Consider the following 25,532-nt stretch of genomic DNA (forward strand, 5'->3'; position numbering starts at 1 on the left):
TTAAGTTATATTTGATAGCCTCGAATCTGAGATCTAAAACTATTGTAAAACTATTGAAGATTGGCGATGATCTTAAAACCCTAGATCCATAGTCAAATCCCTCCGCTTTCAAGTTACAAACCAACAATGTTTATAACGTAATGTCGATCTCAAACGACAAATCCACATTTATGAAATCCATTGTTTACTTAGCAATCGATTTCACATAACGCAGATTTCTGATCAATGAGACTGCCAACCATAGCCTTAATGAATGGAAAAGTGTGTTCGCGTCTTTGTTATGAGAGTGCTGATATATTTAATACTCGGCGATACCTATTGATTGTTGCAACCGTCATCTTGAAATATGTGACATGAACACATAAACATCGCAGTAAGAGCACATTGCACTCTTGTGTAGATGCAAACATCATTCTTGTTTAGGCCTAAAATTTCCCAACAGTAGTCGTAAAAATTATTTGAAAATCTTGGATCTTAAATCCACAATGGTCCTACTGTCTAAACAAAATCTCAAAATCTCGACGCTCCGATACGATGTTAGATTCGAATCTCAATGCTATGAAGTTGGCCCGATGATCGATCAAGCCCACTTGGTGCCCTTTTTTCTCAGGTCCGAGTTAGGGCTAGAGTCGGGCCCAAGTAACCGGTACCCGCTGACGGCCCGGCCTGGTGCTCACGCTTAATCAAACCTAAAACTGTATGAGGCATGAGTTAAGATCAAATACAAAACCAACTCTTAAGTCAAACGCTATACCCAAGTTAAAAATATTGCAAATTTGATCTATGCTCCAAAAGTATGTCAATTCATTTTGTGACTTTTTAATATTAAACGAAGCTCGAGCTAAGACTTCTGAACTGAAGAATGCCAAGGATTTGGAATCAAGATGCATTTCTTACTATAAATTTGTCTCCCGACTTTGCAAAGACTCTATATGAATAAATATATTGTTATATTAGTGCTAATACCCAACTACAATTTTACACATCAGAGTTTATTTAGCTTTTATTGGGGCTCTTCCACGGGTACCATTATTTGGATTTAACCTACATAGAAACGACAACAGCAAGAATAATTTGTGAGAAGACTCAGCACAGCGAACTTTATTCCCTAGCTTCTAGGTCCAGCCACAAAAGGAAAAGTTGTTGAAGTAAAATACTTTTAAAAAAGAGAGCCTGTCGCGTACGGCTCTGTGCAATATGTCGGAAATAAATAGTCTAGGACGTAAAACATTGCGTTTGTCTTCATGCGACGGGTGCATGGGACCATTGGTGTCCATTTTTATAGAATGGAGTAAGTCGAGCTCGTGTCTTACTTAGTCCAGTCGAGTTTGAGCTGATCGAGTTCCGGCTCGACTCGGCTCATGTTCAGCCTTAAATTCTTTAACTCAACGAAAAACCCTTAATTTGATTAACCATGAATTTTACCGCAAACTTTGGTCTTGTCAATCAAAGCATGTCACATCAAATTCACATCAAGTCCGCCAATTTAAAATCCAAAGTAATCAAATGCTCTTTTAAAAGATTTATTTTAGCCTCTAGGAAAGTTTTGAAAATTGAAATATGCCCCTGAAATATGGTGTTATAGAACATGAACACCATTTTATTTTTTATTAAACAATTTTAGTGCTTTTTTCTATAAAAAAAAAACTTGAAAGCCTTGTGCGTAGTGTCTACCTGCTTTAAGGTTCTCTTACATTTACATCTAGACATGTGCATCCATAAATCAAGGCCATAAATTTCCGTAACATTGCTGGACTCTAAAGTGAAATGGACAATAGACGAACTCGATTTGGATCGGATATTACACAGGTCGCTCTGTTTCATACTCGTACCACTCTGGAAACCGGGTCGGGTGTATCGGAATATAATTGATTTCTATTATAGCTGATTAGACCCAAAGACAAGGTCAACCTAAAAGATCCGATTCGCCTAAAAGGACTAAATACTGCAACTGGTTAAACCATTTGGATCCAGGGCGGGTCGGACCGGAACCGGCCCGGTGGCGATTAGCCAAAATGATAAGCTTTATGAGCTTTATCCAAGCATCCTGTCTGTTGTTGGCGGCTTGATTTTCACGTTAAATCCCAACGACCGCTGGTTTTTGTTTATCTGTTGGCGCTAATCTCCTACCAATGTAATTTTTCCCGCCATCTACGAGTTTCGGACATGGGCTTTTCTCTTTTTTTTTTCTTAGTTAATTAAATTAATTATTATTATTATTTATTATAACTGCCATTTCTAAATTTTTAAGGAAAATTTTGAAAATTATTTAAAGATTTAAAGGCCATAACATTTACGCTTTACTTTTTTTATATTGCAAAAGATAAACTTGACTTTGTAAGTAGCGAGTTAACAAAATTTACTTGGAAAGAAACGAATTTATAAATATCTCAGATTAACCGTGAAACAAACTTTTCGGGCAAAAACGTTGGTGGCGTCGTAATGAAAATTTTAATTGTGGATGGAGGTGGACAGAAAACTGCTCCACCAGAGCGGTTAAAAAACCGGGTGGCACTAAGCGGAGAGGCCGACGCGTTCTTCGGAGACTCTGCCTCCCTCTTCCGGATTCCGGTCGCTACGCGATGACCATCAAAATTTACATCGTGTAAGTAGTAGTGTTAAACGGTTCTTCGGATTTGCTATATGGTTGATGCCGCGTTTATCCCGGAAAAGAAGGGGATGAATTTTGCTTAATTCACCTGCTTTTCTCTGTAAGTTGATTGAGATATGCTTCCTCTAGGAGCGGAAGGAGCTTCAGTTTGAGTTCTTCTTTTCAAGATTTGGTTTGCGGGATGGTTTGTTGATTATCTGAATTGTTGTGAATCCTGGAATTTGCTGGAATTCGGTCTGACTCTTTCGAATTCTCCTTTCTGTCCTGTTTTTGATGGAGGAAAACCGACGAGCTCTGATGCTGAATGCACCGGTATAGTGATTTTGAGTGCCATCTTCGTTTTGGGTTGTGAAATTTTCAAGGTCGATCGTTTGTTGATTGAGGAGCTGTTGTAATTTGTTTACAGAAATCCCACTTTTCTGGCACTAAAGAAAATAATAAGATGGAAAAGGAACAAAACGAAGGAAAGAATCACCAATTCCCGAGTTCCACATCCATCAGAACCGAGTTCCCTTATTCCCGCGTCATTTTACCGTTGCTTTAAAGCATTTTAAAAGCCTGGCGCCTTATGCATTCTAATCATGTGGTTCAATCTAGTTGGACCGTCTGGTTATCTGTTAAATTCCATTGGCAGGGAAGAAATTCATGATACTATTATTGGTCATGGCTCGGGGTACATTCTTCTAATTGGATTTTCAGTTCTTCTCCTCCAGGTACTATTCTATGTATGGGCATGTGGAAAGATTGGCAGAAGAGATAAAAAAGGGAGCCGATTCAGTTTCAGGAGTGGAAGCTTTCTTGTGGCAGGTATAGAGCCTCTAAATCATTCAAAATGTTTCCTTGATCTTTACTTTCCTACTTTCGTGATTTTTGCCTGTTCTTTCCCCAATTTTATGTTCTGCTTCTGTGCTTTTGTTCAAATGAACCCTAGTCCACCTTAATTTTCAGTTTTACAGGAAATGCATATGAAGATATTCTGTGTTCGTAGTTCCTAAGTGAATTGCCAAAAAATCGTGAACTATTGTTGTCAACTCCGGCATCCTTGATATTCACACACAAGACTGCACAAATGATGTAGGAACAAAAGCACTGTATTTGTCAAGTGCCATGGAAAATTGAATGATGTGGGCATTCAATCTTTGTGCGACCAGTCGAACGATAAGTTGTCTGACTTTTGGATGAATTCAATGTTTACGTCTGAAAACTTTGCCTTAATGTGACACTTGCCTAGTACCTGCATCAGTGAAACACCATGAATCAGGAGTCCTTTTTCCATTCAGTTTCAATCCGGAGCTTGTGCAAAACCTATTGTCTTGAATTCATTCTGTCGCTTATTTTTTCAGGTTCCAGAAACACTTCCCAAGGAAGTGCTTATAAAAATGAATGTTCCTCCGAGATCTGAAGTTCCAACTATTCAACCACGTCAGCTAGTTGAGGCCGATGCACTGATATTTGGATTCCCCACCCGTTATGGAATGATGGCAGCTCAGTTTAAAGCTTTTATGGATGCAACTGGAGGTTTGTGGAAAGAGCAAGCGCTCGCTGGGAAACCAGCAGGATTATTCTATAGCACAGGATCTCAGGGTGGTGGCCAGGAGACTACACCGTAAGATTGCTAACTCCACAAGTAGCTTTCTTTTGTTCTAAGCATAATCATATTCTAGCTTTCTGTAGTTTTGGTCCTTGCAGTTATTTTCAGTTTTGATCATTGCAAATTCAAGCACGTTATTCCACATTTCTAGAGAGAGGTTGTTAACTTATTATGATGCACAGCGAGTAGACTTATAGGTCACACTTTCCAACTCTGGTTGTAACTTCACATCCCTTAAATTTTAATGCTAAAACATGTTTCCCCTTTGAGCTTGTCATGGTTCAGCCGTTCATGTGTTCAAATGAATAATATTTCATTCAACTGGCTATGGTTAATTCTCTAAGGAGTTCATTTCAATTTGACTAGACGAGAAATTTTGCTTGCTCTCATAAGTATCGTGCACAATAACTTTGTACACTGGTCTTTTTAGCTTTTTCAATCAAACATTATTTGTAAACCACATTATAATGGCATAAGGTGTCAGTTTGGACGAGTGAATGCCTAGCATTTTCATGGCTCTAACGAAGCAAGTCAAATTTAGGACTGAATGTAGACAAAATTCTTTATGGCAGTAATGAACTGTCCAAGTCAGACCGGGCCCTTGACAGCCTTCTGCATACCTACTGGCAACCTACAACTGTGCATGCTGTTTGGATAAGGTGGAGCAAGGCAGACTTCCTACCTGTACAAAAGTAAGATTGTACTATGAAACAAACATTTATGAACTACTCAGTTGCCTACTCTGAGGTTGTGTATACTCTTAACAGCACCCAAATCAAGCTATAGAGTGACAATAGGAGTTGCTTACTTTCAAGCTATATAATTACAATGGAAGTTGTTTAGTTTCAAGCATAGTCACAAAAAACACATTATTTTCGAAAAACCACGAAAAAAATGTGAGAAAATTAAATGCCATTTAAAACTAAAAAACGCATTTTTTTGAAAAAAAACGTTAAAAACAAAAAAAAAACATTTTAATGCATTTTTTTTCACTTTTTTCATTTTCTATGCCAAACAGTTTTTTTTTTCATTTTCTATTTTTTATTTATTGCAAATCTACTTATCTTTTGATGTTTGTGTTATTATTTTCTCACTTATTTTATTTTTTCCTATTTTTAGTTTTTGAATATTTTTAAAAATTTATCGTATTTTTCCCTTTTTTTCAAGCTCGTCATATTATATCCGAGAAAAACCTCGCCGTTTTAAACTCCAAAACGTTATTCCTGATTATGGACTTTCAAGCTATGTAATTACAGAGGGCATTCAAAGTTTACCTCTAGAATACTTGCTGAACCAGATGAATGGACTATTAAACAAGTGTACCTCTAGAATGGTCTGACAGTTAAACGGAATGTTCAGATGCCTCTTCATCAACTAATTCAGCTATATAGACTTTCATGGACATAAATCTACTGACATTAATGATATTGTATTATGTACGTTGCTATATTTCCATGCATTGTCTGGTGCATGAATTGTGCATTTCCCCAGCAGCAAAACCTACTGTACTGAAATTTAAGTGGAGACTAATATCACACATAATGAAGATATTAAGTTATTTCCATGACCATCATGTAAAAAGAGGGAAGTGGAAATTTGAAGAAACCACCAATTTTGACAAAAAAGATAATAATGTTGTGAAATATAACCCATGTTGGCTTTCTCATGGCATTCAGAGTCTTAGACCCCACGATTAAAGTAAGCTCAATTTCACTGAACAGAGTTTGAGTGGTAGTGCTCAAGCTTGGTTCCTGCTGCAGGAAGCCAAGCTCAGATGAGGAGGGCTTGTGTCTGAGCTGGCCGCTCGAGAATAAAGAGAGGTTAAAGAAAGCTAAAAAGGAAACTGTTTTGCAGGTGTTTTCTGCCTGATGCCAAACGGGCTTTTGTAACTAGGTTTTATTTCTTATTTCTTGCTGGTGCCACTGTTGGAACTAGAGCAATGTTATTATGATCTGAAAGCATCAACTTCCTATGCAGGTTAACAGCCATTACCCAGTTGGTGCATCATGGACTGGTATATGTTCCCATAGGCTACACATTTGGGGCTGGAATGTTCGAGATGAATGAAGTAAAGGGTGGAGGCCCTTATGGAGCAGGAACATTTGCTGGGGATGGCACTCGCCAGCCATCAGAACTGGAGTTACAACAAGCATTTCATCAGGGGAGGTACACTGCTCTAATAGCCAAGAAAATGAATGGAGCTTCTTAGTCTACTCGAGTGATGGTTCTGGAAATGCCTTGGAAACATTGTATTCTTGGAAAACATGATCCAAGAACATGACGTTCTTGTTTCAGGAATCAGTGTTAATATGTCTAGCATTTGATTGTTGAATTTATGAATAATATTCCCAATCAGATTTTCTTTTCTGAAACAAGGGCAGGGAGTTTTTGGATGATGTATTCCAAAAACACTGTTCTTCTTATCAAAAGGCCTCTTGCTTTTGTCACTCGTCATGCTCAGAGATAATAATGTAAAAAGTTGATTGCTCATGACATTGAATAGGAATAGCTGATGTAATGACAGTCTCCATGTTAGAGAGATGGGATTCAAATCAAGCTCCCCTCGGACTACATAATCTTGCAGAATAAATTCATGCCATTTGTTCAGCCCACAAAGTTTGTGAACACTAATAAAAACATAAGTTGTAGATAAAAAGTGAAAACTCAATTTTATCCTTGAATTATAGATTTAAAAAAAAAATCGTTCTTGCCTTATTGTGCTTGACAAATCCTTTCGTGACGTGTGGTTAGCAAGATGATTAAAGAATATCTCTATGAATTTTTTGTTGCTCACTCATTTCTTTTCTGTAGTTAACTACTAATGTAGTTTTACTATAAGAAAACCAATTTTTGCTTGACAACTTCAACATCAAATTTCGAAAACTAGTTAGGAGTGCTTAAGGAGAAAGTGAATAAATTTGTTTTTGGGCTGAAAATTTCAACTGGCTTGTTTGTGTTATTATAATCCGTTTTGTTCGAGTGCTTAATAAATCGAGTGCTTAATAAATATAGAAAGCCTTAAGATAATTACGGAAGCTGGGGGTAAAGAAGAAGCTATCGGCTCGCAAAGTCAATTAACTCGCCATAAGTCCGCCGCATTCCGGCCCACGAAGCACTCGACCACCAATTTAGTGCGTTCTACTTTATCTCCAGACAGAGATCCTGTCATTATTGTTGAGCACAGTGTATGAAGCCACGCGGCATTTTGTGGTCAGCCGACCATCGGGCAACCCGATCTCGGACTCATAGGCAAAAGCTTGCCAGTCCCGCGCTTCCGCTCTCTCCGACGTTTTCGGTCGATCGATCGAGACAGAGCCGATGGCGTCGTCCCAGACGGGCAGGCGGAAATCCACTAGAAAAGTCATTGTGCTTCTGTTTTTTGTCGCCTCCATCGGACTTTTTTTCCCGGCTTTCTCTCCCCTTCCTGCCGTCTCCTCCTCCAGACCTCATCGTCACAGCATTAAGGTTCTCTCTCTCTCTCTCTCTCTCTCTCTCTCTATTTTTTCCTAGATTTTTCTCTAGGAATAATCTTTAAAGTTTATGGGTCGCGTTTTTTTGGTCGGAGAAGCTGGATAATGCAATTTCAGAAATAGCTAAAAAACTGACGGGAAAGAAGCGTGAATTACTCCTTTAGGGCTACTGATGTTAGTAGTCCTTGAACGTAATTATCTTTTATTATTATTATTATTATTTTTAAATGATTGGAAAGACAAGCAGAGGTCATCGGCGGTCAGCAGGCAAAGTAATCAAGCGGAAAGTCGATGGAGGTTATATGTCGTTTGCAATCCTTATTTCGTTGCCTAATTTTGATAACCTATTCGTTTTACAAATCACATCGTCTGATTTAATGAGCTGGCTTGTAGAGACCAGGTTCATACGCGCAGATAGTTTGCTTTTTGTTTTTCCTCGTTCTTCGAAAGTTTTTGTGGATGATTCGTTTTGTGCTGAAATAAAGTTTGTCTTAGTTGACCATGATTGTGAGACACTTTGTTTTTTAAGCCTAGAAATTGACTTTTTTCCCGCTTGTATGTCAGTCATAAATGCTGTTAGCTTTTCAGTACCTTGAGATACTCCCACTTTCTTTTTTATGTAGCTGACTATTGCTTATAATATGTTTCTTTTAACAGATATTGGCATTCTTCGTAAGATTAGAGACAGAATCCAACATTACCCAACTAGAAAGAATTATGGATATTGAGTGAACCTAATGCTAGATCCTGGATAGAATTGCATTTAGTAAATATCAACATAAAGGATTTGATCGTAGTTGAAATACTTCTGTACCATCAGAAGGGAAGTATTCCTTAGCACTAAACACTAAACCGTGAAGTTTTAAGGTCAAAAGGTTCCAAAAGTAGTTGCAATCTTTTCTTTGTTTCTTCAAAAGAAAAGCGCATGAATATTTCGTCTTCTCTGTTAGAAAATTAGACTTGTTTCCTTCAAAATGGAAATCCTAACTCATCTTTACAAGCAATCTTGCATTCCCAAAAAAATTGTTGTATTTGAAGTTTTTTTCTTTTAATTTTTACGAATTAAAAAGTTAGGGCGATTGGCATAGGTAAGAAGGGCTTGCACAAGAGCGAAAACATGACAATGCATGTAGTCCCATATCCTAAGGTTATATCCATGAAATGTTGGGGCCGAGACACTTTGTATAAGACCAGTTCTTTACTTCCATTGGATATGTTTCTGCGCTCAACCAAACAGAAGGCAGAGGTTGTGCAAAATGACATTAGACATCTCCATTCTAGTTGCTGTACGGGAGTTCCTTCAATCTGTATTGGTGTGGACTTATGTTTGCAAGTAAACAATATCTTGTGCTTGGTGGATAATGAAATCCATGATTATTAGGCTAAGAAAGATATGGTTCCATGTATTGCTCAACTATTGCCCCGTCGCAAGACTTAAATCGGATATCTCCATTTACTAGTGCATCACAATTGGAGTATATCTTGCCCATTGCATGGCTCTTGATAATCGTCATCTGGAGCCATCTGTTGGTGCAAAAGCTGAAATATATTCTTCTAGATTTGCAGCGAGACTGTTTGTGATTGTCCTTACTCCTTAGCAATGAATGAGAAGTGTTTATTTTTTTGAATTCTCTTTTGACATTTGATTATGTTAAGAGTTCTGCGTGAGAATAACAGTATGCACATCTGTAGATATCTAACTAGCTTCCGTATAAACCATACCATGCTACTATTTGCTTGAATCATGTTTTTTTGTTGAGAATAATGTTTGGATACCATGCCAGAGTCCTGCTGAAAAGAAAAACTTGCAGGATGAGGCTCCACGATTTGAGATTTTGCATGACAAGTTCTGGAAGGATAATGAACCATTCCAGATTATTGGTGGTGATGTCCACTATTTCCGTATTCCTCCAGAGGTAAGTTATTGGTTATTTGGTTATCCTGAAAACAATTGCACAAATTTTTGCCATTCCATTTCCAATTATCACACTTTCTTCATATAAATAATCTTGGATGCTATGTACGCCTGCTTTTATTGTCATGTTAGTAACTAGTGCAGTGATGAAGAATTGAAAGACTTCGTTGTAAAAGTTTCATGATGTCCAGAGAAAACTTGGACTTTTGCTTTGTGCTGGCACTTGGCAATGTCAAAATATTCAAGACTTTTAAGTAAAATAATTGCATCCTTTTTTCTTCTTTTGCATTTTTGTCATATCATGCCCTGCACATGTATGATATATCGCCATCTGAATGTTGTTTTTCATTTTATTCCTTAACGTAAGGTGCATCTAGGATTTGTTATTCATTTATTAATCCTTGCTTGCTCTCCTCACTTCCTCATGAATTTATGTGCAAATTCTGCTCTTGTAGCCAAAAAGTCACGCACTTTGCTTACTTTGTATGTCACACTTTCAGCTTCCCAAATCCTTTTGTAGCACAAAATGATCAGCTTTCCACATTCTGTTTCCTATGCTGTTTCTTCCTACATCTTCATGATGTGTATAGTGCAACTATGCAGAGTTATTATTCAAGAATATTTTATCAGGTTATAATATGTTATCAGGTTATACCATCTTAAGACATTACTGGTAGATGTTTGATGTTGCTTTATTCATGGAAATGTCGTTTCATCTTGTTAGAATATGTTGTTATGGGAACCGGGTCCATATCTGGACCTGGTTCTATGGGGCGCGGGTACCGAGGCGGGCTCGGTACCCTAGGCGGCTTCTCCTCTCTCCCTCTTTATATTGTCACTTGTGTTTAGTGTTGAATTAAGTGAAATATATTTTTCTCTCTCCTAGGGTTGCGGTGAGCCCCTAGGTCAGAGCCTCCCCGTGGTTTTTCACCTCTCTCTGAGGTTTTCCACGTAGATTGTGTGTTTGTTCTCCACTCTCTCTCTCTGTGGTTCGTGTTTCTACATGGTATCAGAGCCAGCGGAGTTGGAGAAGCGTTTTTTTCCGAGGATCGTCAAGTTCTTTCGTTGCCCGACGCCGTTGAAGTTCCGGCGCCGCTGCTGCCCGTCTGACGTCGCCCTGCTCTGCCGCCGCTGTCCTTTGTTCCGCCGCCGCCGTCCTCTGTTCCGGCGCCGCTGCTGCACTTGTGACGTCGCCCTGCTCTGCCGCCGCCGTCCTTTTGTTCCGCCGCTGCCGTCCTCTGTTCCGCCGTCCTCTGTTGCGCCTCCGCGGTCCTCCGTTTGGCCCGTTCTTTGTTTCTGCCACCGTGGGTGGCCTCTGTGCTGCGCCGTCGCCTGCTTTCCGTTGCCGCTGCCTCATTCCCGCCGCCGTCGCCGCTGCCTCCTTCCCGTCGCCGTTGCCTCTTGTTGCTGTGTGCTTGTTTGTGATGGCAGAAGCGATGGGGACTCAAAAAGATGCCGTTCTTGACACGGGCAACGCCTCCAAGACTGAGAACGTGCCGCTCCAGGTCACCTCCATCCGTCTGACCAAGGACAATTACCTATCTTGGTCTGCCGCTCTCGAGATTGGGATTACTAGCCGTGGGCGTCTCTCTTACATCACTGGCGACAAACCTGCGCCCATCAAATCTGATCCTCAATGGGCAACGTGGGCGTTGGAGGACAGCCAAGTGAAGGTGTGGATTATCAGCTCCGTGTCATCCGATATCCAGCCCCTCATTCTGCGGAAGCCGACCTCTTTTGATATGTGGACTGTGCTTGCCAAGATGTATGGTCGCAAGAAGAGACATCTGCGTACCTATCAGATTAAACGCAGTATTTACTCTCTGACACAGGGTGATTTGTCTGTTGCTGCCTTCTATGCTGCCCTGAAGACCAAATGGGAGGAGCTAGATTATCATGTGACTGATGAGTGGACGTGCGGTTCAGATCATTCCCTCTACTGGGAAAAGGAATGGATGGACCGTACGTTTCTGTTTTTGAGAGGCCTGCGGGATGAATTTGAGTCTATTCGTAGCCAGATTCTTAATGGTGATGAGATTCCGGGGATAGAGGAAGTATATGCTCGTGTTGAGTCTGAAGAACAACGTCGCCAGGTGATGCATCTTGACACCGGTCATGGCCCTTCTGCCTTTGTCAGCCGTGCCTCAGGGACTGGGCAGCGTCCTGCCCGACATTGCACTCATTGCCACAAGTTGGGGCATTCGGTGGATTTCTGTTGGGATCTTCACCCCGAGAAGAGACTGGTCAGAGGTCGTCCTCCCTCTGGCAAGCGTAGCCCTACTGTGTCTGATTCCAGTCAGAGCAATTCTTCTAGTGGTGCAAAGTCCAAGTTGTCTCCTGCTCAACTCAAGGAGCTACAGGCGTACATCAGCCGTCTATCTACTACCCCTGAGGAGTCCTCCACGTCTGAAGGGGCTCAGCTAGCCCAAGCCCTCGTTGCCTCGACTGATCAAGGTAACCCTTCTCTTGGTGATTGGATTGTTGATAGTGGAGCCACTCACCACATGACAGGGGACTCTAAACTCTTTCAAGAATATCAACTTTCCTCTGGCAAGCAACGCGTGTCTATGGCAGATGGGTCTTCTATCTCTGTGGCTGGGAAAGGGAGCTTGTCCCTGCTGAACAAATACCATCTCCATAATGCCCTGCATGTTCCAAATATTCCTGTGAACTTACTCTCTGTCAGCAGTATTACTAAAGAATTAAACTGTAATCTAATTTTCTCTGCTGATCATTGTTCCCTGCAGGACTTGGTGACGGGGAAGAAGATTGGGATTGGTTCGGTTACTGATGGGCTCTACAGGCTGCCGGTACAAGTTGCTTCAGCGTTGATTTCTGCCACGAGTGGTCACTTGTCTGGTGTGAATGATAGATCTACTGTTCTGCGATGGCACGAGCGTCTTGGACATCTCCCCTTCCAGTTAATAAAGAAGTTGTTTCCTCATTTGTTTGCTTCTGTCTCCATTGACTCATTCGCTTGTGAAGTGTGTCAATTGGCTAAACATGTCAGGGCTTCATACCCTATTTCTTTGAATAAATCCACTCATCCGTTTGCCTTAGTTCATTCCGATGTTTGGGGTCCTTCTGGAGTACCCACGTGTGGTGGTTGTCACTATTTTTTGACGCTTATTGATGATTACTCTAGATGTACGTTCGTGTACTTGTTGCGAGAACGTAGTGAGGTTCCAGCAGTTGTGAAAAACTTTGTTGCCTTTGTTGAGACTCAATTCCATACTACTGTTCAAGCTTTCCGTACGGATAATGCACGAGAATATGTCTCCCAATCCCTTGATGAATTCTTGAAAGGAAAGGGTATTGTTCATGAAACCTCTTGTAGTTATACCCCTCCTCAGAATGGTATAGCTGAACGTAAAAATCGTCATCTATTGAATGTTACCCGGGCCATTATGTTCCAACGTCATGTCCCGAAGCGGTATTGGGGTGATGCACTTCTCACTAGTGCACATCTCATTAACCGTATGCCTACTAGAGTGCTGGATGGTCAGTCTCCTTATTCTACCCTGTGGCCTACTCAGAATCCGTGGCCTCTTACTCCTCGTGTCTTTGGGTGCAGTTGTTTTGTGCATAATCATAGCCCTACTCTCAAAAAACTTGATCCCCGGTCTATTAAAGGAGTTTTCTTGGGGTACTCTTCCACTCAGAAGGGGTATAAATGTGTGGATCCCACTACTTCCAAAGTATATGTTTCGAGGGATGTCACATTTCATGAATATGAGTCGTATTTTCCGGCGAATACTCTTCAGGGGGAGTGTCTTGGGAACAAAGGGGAAGAGTATTCCTCTAATCAGCTGATTCAGTTTATGGAGTTTTTGGATTACAAGGTTAGTCCCAGTGTGATTGACACGATCACGGTCAGTAATGAGAAGGGCAGTCATATGGAAGAGGTCACGGTGGATGCTCAGCCCACTGTTGCCCGGGATCACTTGTTTGGCAAGGTTTATGTCAGAAAGGAGAAAGCTACTGTGGAAGATGTTGGTGATGAGGATAGAACCAATCCCAATCTTGTGATCTCCCCGGATGACCCAAGTCCATTGAATGAAGAGCTCCCTATTGCTTTGCGCAAAGGCACCAGGTCATGTACTTCTCACCCTATTCAGAGATTTGTTTCTTATGCTAAGCTCAGTACAAATTACAAATGTTTTATCACAACCTTATCCAAAGTTGTTATTCCCAGGTCGGTGGATGATGCTAAGGATGATCCCAAGTGGTTACATGCTATGACGGAGGAGATGGGTGCGTTAGCTAAGAACAAAACATGGGAAGTTGTTGATATCCCTAAAGGGACACACTTAGTTGGCTCTAAGTGGGTTTACAACGTGAAGTACAAACCTGATGGCACTGTAGATCGATATAAAGCTCGTCTGGTTGCAAAGGGGTTCAGCCAGAAGTATGGGATCGACTATCTTGAGACCTTTGCCCCTGTTGCAAAGTTGAAGACTGTGAGGGTTATTCTTGCTCTTGCTGTGCACAAGAAGTGGCGCATGGACCAGCTTGATGTTAAAAATGCGTTCTTGAACGGCCATCTGGAGGAAGAAGTCTATATGAGCATGCCTCCCGGGTATGTTCAAGAGGGAAAATGTTGTCACCTCAAGAAAGCTTTGTATGGCTTGAAGCAGTCGCCTAGAGCTTGGTTTGAGAGACTAAGGATCGTTATGAAGTCTACTGGGTACAAGCAAGGAAATGGAGATCATACCCTATTCATAAAGCAGAGAGATGGTCTGGTGAGTCTTCTCCTTGTCTACGTTGATGATATGATTGTCACGGGCAGTGATGAAGAAGAAAACAGAAAGATGAAAGAGAGATTAGCTAAAGAATTCGACCTCAAGGATCTGGGTAAGCTGAGATACTTTTTGGGGATAGAAATTGCTCGATCAGAGACAGGGCTGGTTATGAATCAAAGGAAGTACACTCTTGACTTACTAAAGGAGACAGGTAAACTTGGTTGTAGGCCCTATCTTACTCCTATGGAGTCGGGAACTAAGATAAGTATCAAGACGGGCACCACTCTGGATGAGGAAGGAAAAGGGCGATATCAGAGGCTAGTCGGTAAGCTTATCTATCTTACTCTAACTCGCCCTGATATCACATATGCGGTAAATGTGCTAAGTCAATTTATGCATGCTCCCACAGATTGTCATTGGAAGAGTGCAGAACGAGTGTTGGGGTATCTAAAGAATGACCCAGGAAAAGGGCTGCTGTATACTCGACAAGACAAACTTACTATTGAGGGCTACTCAGATGCAGATTGGGCAGGTTGTACTGACACAAGGAGGTCTACTACAGGGTATTGTATCTTTCTTGGAGCTAACCTAGTTGTTTGGAGAAGTAAGAGGCAAGAAGTATGTTCGAGGTCTAGTGCTGAGGCTGAGTACAGGGCTGTTGCAATGGGGGTTACAGAGATGCTGTGGCTGAAGATTCTTTTGACTGATATTGGTGTGGAACTGGGAGATAAAATGAAGATGTACTGTGACAACAAATCTGCGATTAATCTTGCCAATAATCCAGTTCTACATGACAGGACCAAACATGTGGAGATTGACCGTCATTTTATCCGGGAACGCATTGACTCAAAGGAGCTGATTCTGCCATATCTGAAGTCTGAAGATCAAGTTGCAGACGTCCTAACTAAAGGGCTTTGTACTTCTTTATTTGAAAAGAATGTTAGCAAGCTTGGCATGTTTGACATGTATGCCAAGCTTGAGGGGGAGTGTTAGAATATGTTGTTATGGGAACCGGGTCCATATCTGGACCCGGTTCTATGGGGCGCGGGTACCGAGGCGGGCTCGGTACCCTAGGCGGCTTCTCCTCTCTCCCTCTTTATATTGTCACTTGTGTTTAGTGTTGAATTAAGTGAAATATATTTTTCTCTCTCCTAGGGTTGCGGTGAGCCCCTAGGTCAGAGCCTCCCCGTGGTTTTTCACCTCTCTCTGAGGTTTTCCACGTAGATTGTGTGTTTGTTCTCCACTCTCTCTCTCTGTGGTTCGTGTTTCTACACATCTGATTGAATTATTAAGCTTATGGATTGCTGTACTTTACTGTACATTATTCCGTCCTACATACGTGTTCTATTAATAGTCTGAAATTTTGTAGATTTGTTGTTTACTTGTTTGTGTATGTTATTTTTTTCAAAATTCATTATTCCACCATTTGCAGTATTGGGAGGATAGGCTTCTTAAGGCAAAGGCTATGGGTTTGAATACCATTCAGACCTACATACCATGGAATCTTCATGAGCCACAACCGCATCAGTTTGTGTTTGATGGAATAGCAAATATTGAAGCATTTCTGAATCTTGCATACAGACTAGGGTTTCTTGTGATGCTCCGTGCTGGACCTTATATATGTGCAGGTGAGCCTTACATCTGAAACTGGATACTAGGTTACAAAAAACTGAATATTTTAATGCTTATGCATGTGAGCACCTTTATATTATGATTATTCAAACTTAAGAAAGTTGATCAAGCCTCTCTCTCTCTCTGTCGCTCTTTTTTCCTTTTCTTGTGAGTCATGGAAAGTTTCTCTTGATTACAAAAATTGTTGTATATGAAATGACAAAGGAATCATGATACTATTTTGGGTAAAGTTTCAGTTCTAACAAGCAGTGGGAACAAATCGTAAGAAATAGTTTGACAAAGACAAGCAATTAAATAAGCAACAATATCAAACTGTATATGTGACACTGTCACATACATCGTGTACGGTATTATGTGGCGAGGAATTTCTCGGGTATAATACGACAAAGTTGTATATCTCGAGAATATCTCGGCAATTTTTTTAAAACTTTAAAACATTTCCTTTGCCTATTTCGTCCAGAATGGTAATGCTTTAAATCCTGAAAATTATAAAAAAAATAAAAATTAATAAAAAATATGAAAAACGTGTATTATACGTGTTATTTTTTATGTTTTTTTATTATTTTTTGGCGTTTTTTTAAAAAAGACATGTCTAATTGTCTTTTTATATGGCTGACTTATTTCTCAGGTATTATACGTGTTTTTTTTTTGAATAATATGCGTAAGTTGGTAATAAGAGCAAGAAAATTATAAGTTATTATCACAACTGTATTTTAGTGTAATATAAATTGCTATCCATGCTAACTATAGGGTCTTTTTTTCCAATGCGAGTATGGCCAACCGGATCTCATGTCCATGTGGCATGAATAGAATATGTATTCTCACAATAATCTATTCAAGGTGCAAAAATCTTCGTTGAAAGCTTAATAGGGAGGTCGTGGTATGTTTCCTTGCTTGAATTCTTAAATAAGGTGCAGCTTCTTCTTTGATGCTCACTGGCAGACTGGCAGCAGCAACCTCAGACTTGCTTCACCTTATTGAAATCCCATATATTTTTTCAGCAAATCTGTGTGAGTTTCTTATGCAACACCCCTGAAATTAAGTCTCGTATTGAAGATTGTGAGAGATGTTCAAGGGGCTTATAAAAGGGGGTCATTAATGAGATGATTGTTCTGGTTCCTAACCTTTTTGGGGCTGGAGCCGAAACTACTAGGGACCGGGTTGGGATCTGCCAAACTAGGAACCCGAGCCCAGGAGTGGGTCTCTGATTGTTATAGTGATATCAGAGCCGGTTCAACACTCGGACCTAGGGTCTTACATGCGCGGACAAGTGTGCCTTAAGGGGGGTGGATTATAACACCTCAGAAATTCGGTCCAGTATTGAAGATTGTGGGGGATCTTCAAGGGCTTATAAAGGGGGGTCATTATGAGATGATTGTCCTGGTTCCTAACTTTTTTGGGGTTGTAGTCAAAACTGCTAGGAGGCGGGTTGGGTTCCATCGAACCCGGAACCCGAGCCCAGAAGTAGGTATCTGGTTGTTACATCTTATGGAGAAAGGCAACTTTTCTAAATTTGCTTTCCGTTTGACTAGCTGGAATACCCCTAATTGGATGGTCACTTCATTCATCAAGGTGCCATATCATTGAAAGAATTTTTTCCTTCAGAAAGTTATTTTTTATTATGAGTGACAATTTGTCCCATTGGTAATTAGATCCTTTCTGCTGGATTTCATGATTGGGCAATAATTTAAATATGGTAACTGGTAAGCTATGTCATATGGTATTGGTGTGGGTGTGGAGACTTTCGGAAAAACTTGGGTACAATGACATGGCCATGTGTGTGTGTGTGTGTGTGTATATATATATATATATTGCGTTAGGGTGAAAACACTCAAACAGAAAACAAAAATAAACACCTGATAAAAGCAACAGACGAACAAAGTTCAAAAATCAGTTGTAATTGCCAAATCAGTTCATATTCATATGATTAAACAACACCAACAGATAAACATAAACAAAATCTGATAAAGACAAGTGACAGACAAACTTAAGGATAAGATTATAAGTGCCAAATAAGATCATATTTATATGGTAAAAACACTATCAGACTTCAAGATTACATGGTCAGCAGATAAGTAGTAAAAATGTAAACTAGGAACCTCATATTTGCTGAATAATGATGCAGTTGCACACAAGTCACAATATCATGTCCGTGTGTTTAGTGTTCACAGTCCACAGTTATTGTAAGAATCTTTGCTTATGCACGTCTCTCCGTCTGAAATCTGCTAGAATGAGAAGAAGAAGTAGAAGAGAAGACAAATGGAGAAAGAGAGTCACCGGCAGTTTTAGCCGTGTGATCCTTAAGCTATATTAAAGAATAAACCTAATCAGGTTATAACAAAATGTACACAAATTATATAACATTTACAGATGTGCCACCGCCTAGTATGTTTAGGCGTGTGGATTAGAAAACAAGTGGATCGGGTCTGAATAGACCCGAACCTCCATACGCTAACAGCCTCCCTCAAGTTGTGCATGAGATTTGACCATGCATAACTTGTTCTTCAAGTCCCAAAAATGCTGCCCTGTGAGTCCTTTAGTAAAGATATCAGCTATCTGTTCACTGGTGGATATATAAGTAGGCACGATCTCGGCTTCTTCAACCTTCTGACGGATGAAGTGTTGATCAATCTCTATGTGTTTGGTACGATTATGCAAAATGGGATTGAAGGCAATTTTTATTGCACTTTGATTATCACATAGTAATGATGATTGGGCAATAGGAAGATTAAGCTCTCCAAGCAAATGTCGTAACCATGATGCTTCAGCGGTCCCTGCAGCCATTGCTCTATACTCTGCCTCAGTGCTGGATCGTGCAACAGCACGCTGCTTTTTACTGCTCCAACAGATGAGATTAGAATCAAGAAAAAGACAGAAGCCTGAAACTGATCGTCGATCATCGGGATCGCCTGCCCAGTCTGCATCAGTATATGTATATATGCTATGTCCAAGAGAAAGATTGGGGCATTTTGTGTAGACTAGTCCATCTCCAAGAGAAGCTTTGAGATACCGCAATATCCGCTTAGCGGCATCCATATGTCCTTCTGTGGGGGCATGCATGAACTGAGAAATCTGATTTACAGCATATACTATGTCTGGGCGAGTAAAAGTGAGGTATTGTAACATACCAACAATGCTGCGATAGAATGTAGGATCGGAATATGCTGCAGTTCCATCAGATGAAGTCAACTTAGTGTTTAGAACACTAGGAGTAGTTATGGGTTTGCAATTAGTCATGCCTGCCTTGTCCAAAACATCTAGGGTATACTTGTGCTGCGTAAGAGTCAATCTATCATTTGTCCTGTCAAGCTCAACACCCAAAAAATACCGTAATTCGCCAAGATCCTTCATCTTGAATTCTTGCTTCAACATATTTTTAACATAGGATATATGTGATGTCGAGTTCCCAGTGATAACAATATCATCAACATATATAAGCAACCAAGTGGTAGCTTCTCCGGAATGATAGATAAACAAAGAGTGATCGAGAGAGCTTTGGAGAAAACCAACTTGTTGTATATGATGAGAAAAACGATCGAACCATGATCTAGAAGCTTGCTTCAACCCATATAGAGATTTTTGTAATTTACAAACCCATTGTTGAGGATCATGAGTAGTATAGCCAGGGGGTTGCTCCATGTAGACCTCCTCCTTAAGAATCCCATGAAGAAATGCATTTTTAACATCTAACTGATAAAGAGGCCACCCATATGAGACTGCAAGAGAAATAATCACGCGTATTGTTCCCATCTTGATGACTGGACTGAATGTTTCATCATAATCTTCCCCATATTGTTGAGTGAACCCGCGTGCCACAAGATGCGCCTTATGTCGATCAATGCTACCATCTGGCTTATATTTCAGCTTGTAAACCCACTTAGAACCTACAACATTCTTAGTATTTGGACGAGGAACAATCTGCCAAGTTTGACATTCATGTAAGGCTGCCATTTCCTCATTCATAGCTTCAACCCAACATTTTTCCTTACTCGCATGGTGATAAGATTTTGGTTCCACCTTTTTGTTGACTTCTGTCATAAACAACTGAAAATCCAAAGAAAAAGTATTATAGCTCACCCATCCATCAATAGGATGTCTCACGCGTTGTGACTGGCGTGGAACTGCGGTAGGTTCTGCCGTAGGAACTGATCGCCTAGAATACACCAGGCTTGAAAATCGATTATATGGAGGTGGATCATTGGGTTGAGGAAATGGAGGCACGCTGTCCAAGGAGCTACTGACAGGTGTTTCGGGTTCATTAACAGCTTGCTCCTTGTGTTCATTCAACTTTTCCGCCCCTTGTCTTAAGATTTCAGCATGTAACCAAGTATCATAAACCTCATTTTTGTCCTTGAGTGTTAAAGAAGTTGCCTTGGAGTCCTGTAACCTGCTTTCATCAAAAACAACATGCCGTGAAATATGTACACGCCCAGTTTTAGGGTTGTAACACCTATAACCCTTGTAATTTTCTGCATACCCTATAAATCTGCACAAAACAGCACGATCTTGAAATTTGTTTCGTAAGGAAACATCAACATGTACATAGCACACACATCTAAAAACACGTAAATCTTCATAACACGGCTGTTCTTGATGTAATAGAAAAAATGGAGATTTTCCATCAAGCAAAGCCAATGGCAGTCGATTTATAACATGAACAGCTGTATGAAAAGCCTCGGTCCACAATGTCATAGGTAAGTCTGTGTCATGCATCATGCTAAGGGCGCTTTCAACAATATGCCTATGTTTCCTTTCAGCAATTCCGTTTTGCTGAGGTGTATGCGGGCATGAAGTTTGTCTAGTGATCCCATTATCTAGTAGATACTCAGTAAATTCATTAGAAATAAATTCACCACCACCATCACATTGAAAATGCACAATATTGCTGGAATATTTGTTCCGAACCAAAGCATGAAATTGAGTAAACAGGCGGAACACTTCTGATTTGTGTTTGATGAAGTGAATCCAAGTATATCGGGAATATGAATCAATAAAAATAACATAATATCTACTCTCAGAAGAAGAAGGAATTGGAGCAGGCCCCCAAACATCAGAATGTATAGTGTCAAAAACCTTTGAAGCTCTTTTATTTATTAATTGAAAAGGAAGGGCATGGCTCTTACAGAGATGACAACTCGAGCACATGCTGGACTCACTGACTGAACTCAGACTGGACTTATCTAAGAGCCCGTCTGCAACAAGACTTCGAACAAAAGACTGACTACAATGAGCTAACCGACCATGCCAAATGGATGGCTTATTATATTCTGCGACATTGATTTCACTATGAATTGAAAAGGATGGATCTGAAGAGTGAGATTTTGACAACTTTGGAGCTTCTTCAAGAACATACATGTCGCCTTTGCGAGTGCCCTCAGCGAACGTCCTCTTGGTTCGAGCATCCTTGACATAAACAGAAGACGGTGTAAATTCAACAAAGGAGTGAGTATCATCAATCAGTTTGGACACTGAGATAATATTTTTCTTGACACTTGGAACAACAAAGACATCCTTTAATGGAATGGAAGAGGAACCCATAGATATTTGTGCATTTCCAATGTGCGATATTGTGTGATGGGAACCATCTCCCGTGACAACTGAGCCTTGATCTAAATAAGGGAAAACACTAGATAAAGTACCTGTGTCACCAGTAACATGGGCTGCTGCTCCAGAGTCCACATACCACTCTCCTTGCTCATTTTGCTTCAAGTGGAGCTTAGATAAGGCTGTCATAAGAAGTTGTTGCACCTCCGATGAAACATTTGATGTTGGATTTGAGCTAGATGAGGATGAAACGGACCCTGCTGCTGCCTTGTTTTCACGCCTGACTTGATTATTCTTATTCTGAGGATTGTGCCAACATTCTGATTTCACATGTCCCCTCCTATTACAATAAAAGCAAGTTGGAACCCTTCTAGATGTGGCAACAGTAGTATTCATGCCTGGTGGTGTCGGGAGAATCCCTCTTCCCATTCCTGCCTGAGGAGTCCAAGGTCGAGTACGATTCCCTTGCAATGCATGTGTTCCTGTGAACAATACATTGTGGCTGTGGGGAGAAGTCAAATTCTGTCGCTGGACACGACTAGCTTCGTGTTGAAATAACTTGGCTTTCAGATCTTCAAAAGATGGGAGGATAGGTAAAACCTCCAAGGCTGTGCAAAAAATATCAAACTCTGTTCCCAGGCCACTCAAGGCTTGTTGCACTTTGTCTTTATCGCTGACAGGATGTCCAATGGCAGCAAGTTGATCACTTACGTTTTTTATTTCATTCAGATATTCCAAAACTGTACGCGTCCCACGCTTGATATCCTGAAATTGTCTTCTTAATTGCAGAAACCGTGCTTCCGATACTTGAGAATACGTTGTGGCAAGGGTAGACCACAATTCTAAGGCTGTCAAATCATCATCAATGCCTCCTAATACCTCCTCTGACAAGGTAGAAGTAATATATGCGACAAGTGACTGGTCGTGGGCCAGCCAAACATCATATTCAGGATTACTTTCCGTAAGAGTATCATATTCAATGCTAGTTTCACTTCCAGCCGAAGCCCCAATAGCTTGATCTCCCACTACGGTCTTCTTCACTTCACGGTAAATATATTTTGGAGGTGCTGGAGTAGTGCCATCGATATGCCCATAGAGTCTATGACTTTTAATAAATGGAACAATTTGACGTTTCCAAGTCAAATAGTTACTATGATTCAATTTTTGGGAAATAAGTTGGGAGAGAAAACTGGAGGATAGAAGAGAGGGCGTCGGCTGATCCATGACTGAATAAAGATGATTAGGGCAGACAACGTGAGGCAGAAAACAGAATTAGGGCAAAAAACGGACCGGAATTAGGGCAGAAAACAGAATTAGGGCAGAAAACAGAATTGAGGTAGAAAACAGAATTAGGGCAAAAACGGACTGAAATTAGGGCAAATGGATTTAGGGCAAATCACACAAGATTCAAGGCAGAAACAGAAATGAGGGATATCCACGCCAGAAATGAGTACTTAGGGCAGATTAGGGATAATCACGTCAAACTGAAACCACTCACCGGAGGACGAGGGAACCTGGCTCTGATACCATGTAAGAATCTTTGCTTATGCACGTCTCTCCGTCTGAAATCTGCTAGAATGAGAAGAAGAAGTAGAAGAGAAGACAAATGGAGAAAGAGAGTCACCGGCAGTTTTAGCCGTGTGATCCTTAAGCTATATTAAAGAATAAACCTAATCAGGTTATAACAAAATGTACACAAATTATATAACATTTACAGATGTGCCACCGCCTAGTATGTTTAGGCGTGTGGATTAGAAAACAAGTGGATCGGGTCTGAATAGACCCGAACCTCCATACGCTAACAGTTATATGTATACACGAACACAGAATATGCATGGATTTTACAGTCCTGTTTAAACAAAAATCTAATTGAAACTGCAAAACTGTGAAATAAACTAAGAAAAGAGGCAGAGATACAAAGAGAGAGTGAGAGGTGGAGATAAAGAGAGAAAGAGCGATAGAGAAAGGAAAAAAGAACTGGAAAACCGAAGCAGAACAACAAGAGGGTTCTTCTTGGAGCACAGGCAATTGAAGCAAGGAAGACAAAGTGGAAAACTGACAGAAGACGAGTGCCTTCGGTCACTGCCTTGCCAGGGAAAGCCACCGCTCACCAAATACAAAAAATCGAAGATGGGTTGGGCTGACTGATGCTTCCGCTGTGGAGGAACAGCCTTTGACAGTTTACTGTGTGTGTACAATGTGAAGTTAAAAAAATAAAAGGCCTAAGTTTTGGACATTGTCAAAATTGACCAAGTACACGATTGGACAGATTTTTCATTGGGTGCACTGGCCGGACACAACACGGCAGCTGCACCCAAGCTGTGTCCACAGCTGCACACGTGTCAACATGGGTACCTTGCCATTTTGTAACTGTCCATGTTACATAGATGGTAAGAGAAATAGCTCCTAATGATGTTTCTGATGGTCCCGCAACCATGGGTGTAACTTTATGCACAACAATAGTTTTGATTATTTTGTTAGTGTGTTGCTTCTTTATTCTGTGATTTGGACTAAATTTATGTTCTGCTTCTAGACATCTCGTATTTGGTATTATGTTTTCTATGATCTAATATTACTTGCAGAATGGGATCTTGGAGGCTTCCCTCTTTGGTTATTAAATGTGGAACCACCTATCAGGTTGCGATCATCAGATCATGCATATCTTGTCTTTGTATGTGATATCAGTATTCTCTATTTTGTATGTCCAAGGAGAAAATTGCAGGTGTATCACTTGGTTTATATTTTCTTGCAGGTTGAGAAATGGTGGAGCATGCTGCTGCCCAAGATTGTTCCCCTTCTGTATAATAATGGTGGACCAGTAATTATGGTTCAGGCAAGTGCACTTTTGTGCCAAATATTCAGTCCATAGATTTTCTAGATATATTTTGCTGATTCAGCATTCGTTTCTTTTTCACCATTTATCTTCCTGGTGAAATCCCTTATCTCATATTCCTCTTACTAGTAAGGTGGACCTTGAATATGTTCCAATTTGTGCAGATTGAAAATGAATATGGATCATTTGGAGATGACAAATCGTATCTTCACAGCTTAGTGAAGTTGGCTCGACAACACGTTGGTGATGATGTTATTTTGTGAGAACAGTCTCAAGCTGTTTGCCTTTAACTTGAGAATTCCTGATTATGCCCTTAGATATGTCTATTCTATAGAAAGCCATTTATCTTAAATGATTAGTTAAACGCAAAACAATTTGAATAAACATATTTTTGGACCAATTGTAATGCACACTGTGTGTTGAAGACTTGCTTTTGTGTAATGTCTGCAATTTTACTCACCATGGTATGTATTCCTTCTTGTTGCTTCTGCAGGTATACAACTGATGGTGGAACTAGAGAAACTCTTGACAAAGGAACTATCAGAGGAGCTGATGTCTTTTCTGGTAAATTTTCTTCAGATTGTAAGTTGTGGAATTTTTTTTAAACTTCATGATAATCAGACCAATGCATTTTTACAGTGGGGATTTTCTTGCCTATAGACATAAAGTTATAAACTATTTCTTGCCCACTTATCTGTGATATTTATTTTTAATGGATAAGTACCGGCTTAGACTTTCAGTATAGGATTGGCAATAAAATATATGTTTAGAATCTTTTGTAAATGTCTTGAGTCCAGTGCCAAAGGATGTCTAGGGGAAAATAGGTAAAAAGAAAGATCTTTCCACAGAAAGTTCCATCTATAGGCATTAGCTATTAAGGCTCATCTTAATGGCATTCTGCATCTGGGTTTTTTTGTCTCTCAGCATGACTGGACATGCTGGTCCTATGGAAAAAAAAAAAATTTAGTGTTATAATACATATGAAAATGTTGTCTAGGCACTGCTATGGAGATGTATTTATATCTCTTTTCTTTATTTTGCAGCGGTAGATTTTTCTACTGGCGAAAATCCCTGGCCTATATTTGAGTTGCAGAAAAAATATAATGCACCTGGAAAATCACCTCCTCTTTCATCGTGAGTATGCCATATATGGTTAGGTTTTCAGCAATTCAAGCTATTTCTTATGAGCATTAT

The 25,532-nt window shown here is 40.3% G+C and overlaps 2 protein-coding genes across 8 annotated transcripts in view; both read left to right on the top strand.

Annotated features, from left to right (window-relative positions):
- The first annotated feature begins 2,459 nt into the window (after positions 1-2,459).
- Positions 2,460-6,741, top strand: LOC116256930 (NAD(P)H dehydrogenase (quinone) FQR1-like). Of its 4 annotated transcripts, none has more exons than XM_031633507.2 (4): positions 2,460-2,605; positions 3,325-3,418; positions 3,955-4,217; positions 6,180-6,741. In XM_031633507.2, the coding sequence occupies exons 1-4, from the start codon at positions 2,583-2,585 to the stop codon at positions 6,409-6,411; spliced, it is 612 nt and encodes a 203-aa protein (XP_031489367.1). In that variant the 5' UTR covers positions 2,460-2,582; the 3' UTR covers positions 6,412-6,741. The 4 variants fall into 4 exon arrangements, with proteins under 4 accessions (XP_031489367.1, XP_031489369.1, XP_031489366.1 ...); XM_031633509.2 differs by lacking the exons at positions 2,460-2,605; positions 6,180-6,741 and adding exons at positions 2,644-2,923; positions 4,775-4,930 and having other exon boundaries at positions 3,311-3,418; XM_031633506.2 differs by lacking the exon at positions 2,460-2,605 and adding an exon at positions 2,668-2,923 and having other exon boundaries at positions 3,311-3,418.
- A 591-nt stretch (positions 6,742-7,332) lies between these two features.
- The window catches only part of LOC116256817 (beta-galactosidase 17), a 34,779-nt gene continuing 16,579 nt past the window's right edge, over positions 7,333-25,532 (top strand). The window contains exons 1-8 of one of the 4 annotated variants that reach the window (XM_031633313.2): positions 7,333-7,667; positions 9,457-9,588; positions 15,762-15,957; positions 24,088-24,176; positions 24,258-24,338; positions 24,503-24,597; positions 24,832-24,902; positions 25,382-25,472. In XM_031633313.2, the coding sequence (XP_031489173.1) occupies positions 7,521-7,667; positions 9,457-9,588; positions 15,762-15,957; positions 24,088-24,176; positions 24,258-24,338; positions 24,503-24,597; positions 24,832-24,902; positions 25,382-25,472 (902 nt within the window). In that variant the 5' untranslated portion in view covers positions 7,333-7,520. The remainder of the gene's footprint in view (positions 7,668-9,456; positions 9,589-15,761; positions 15,958-24,087; positions 24,177-24,257; positions 24,339-24,502; positions 24,598-24,831; positions 24,903-25,381; positions 25,473-25,532) is intronic. The other 3 variants (XM_031633314.2, XM_050078484.1, XM_050078485.1) reach the window with 3 other exon arrangements.

Source organism: Nymphaea colorata, chromosome 6 (genome assembly GCF_008831285.2).
Source record: "Nymphaea colorata isolate Beijing-Zhang1983 chromosome 6, ASM883128v2, whole genome shotgun sequence".
Taxonomy (NCBI): domain Eukaryota; kingdom Viridiplantae; phylum Streptophyta; class Magnoliopsida; order Nymphaeales; family Nymphaeaceae; genus Nymphaea; species Nymphaea colorata.

Bases quoted from the DNA above. Each gene is read 5' to 3' on its own strand.
- LOC116256930 (XM_031633506.2), top strand. From the start codon at position 2,885: ATGGAGGAAAACCGACGAGCTCTGATGCTGAATGCACCG. The intron at 2,924-3,310 runs GTATAGTGATTT...TTGGATTTTCAG, and splicing joins CTCTGATGCTGAATGCACCG to TTCTTCTCCTCCAGGTACTA. The intron at 4,218-6,179 runs GTAAGATTGCTA...CTTCCTATGCAG, and splicing joins GGTGGCCAGGAGACTACACC to GTTAACAGCCATTACCCAGT.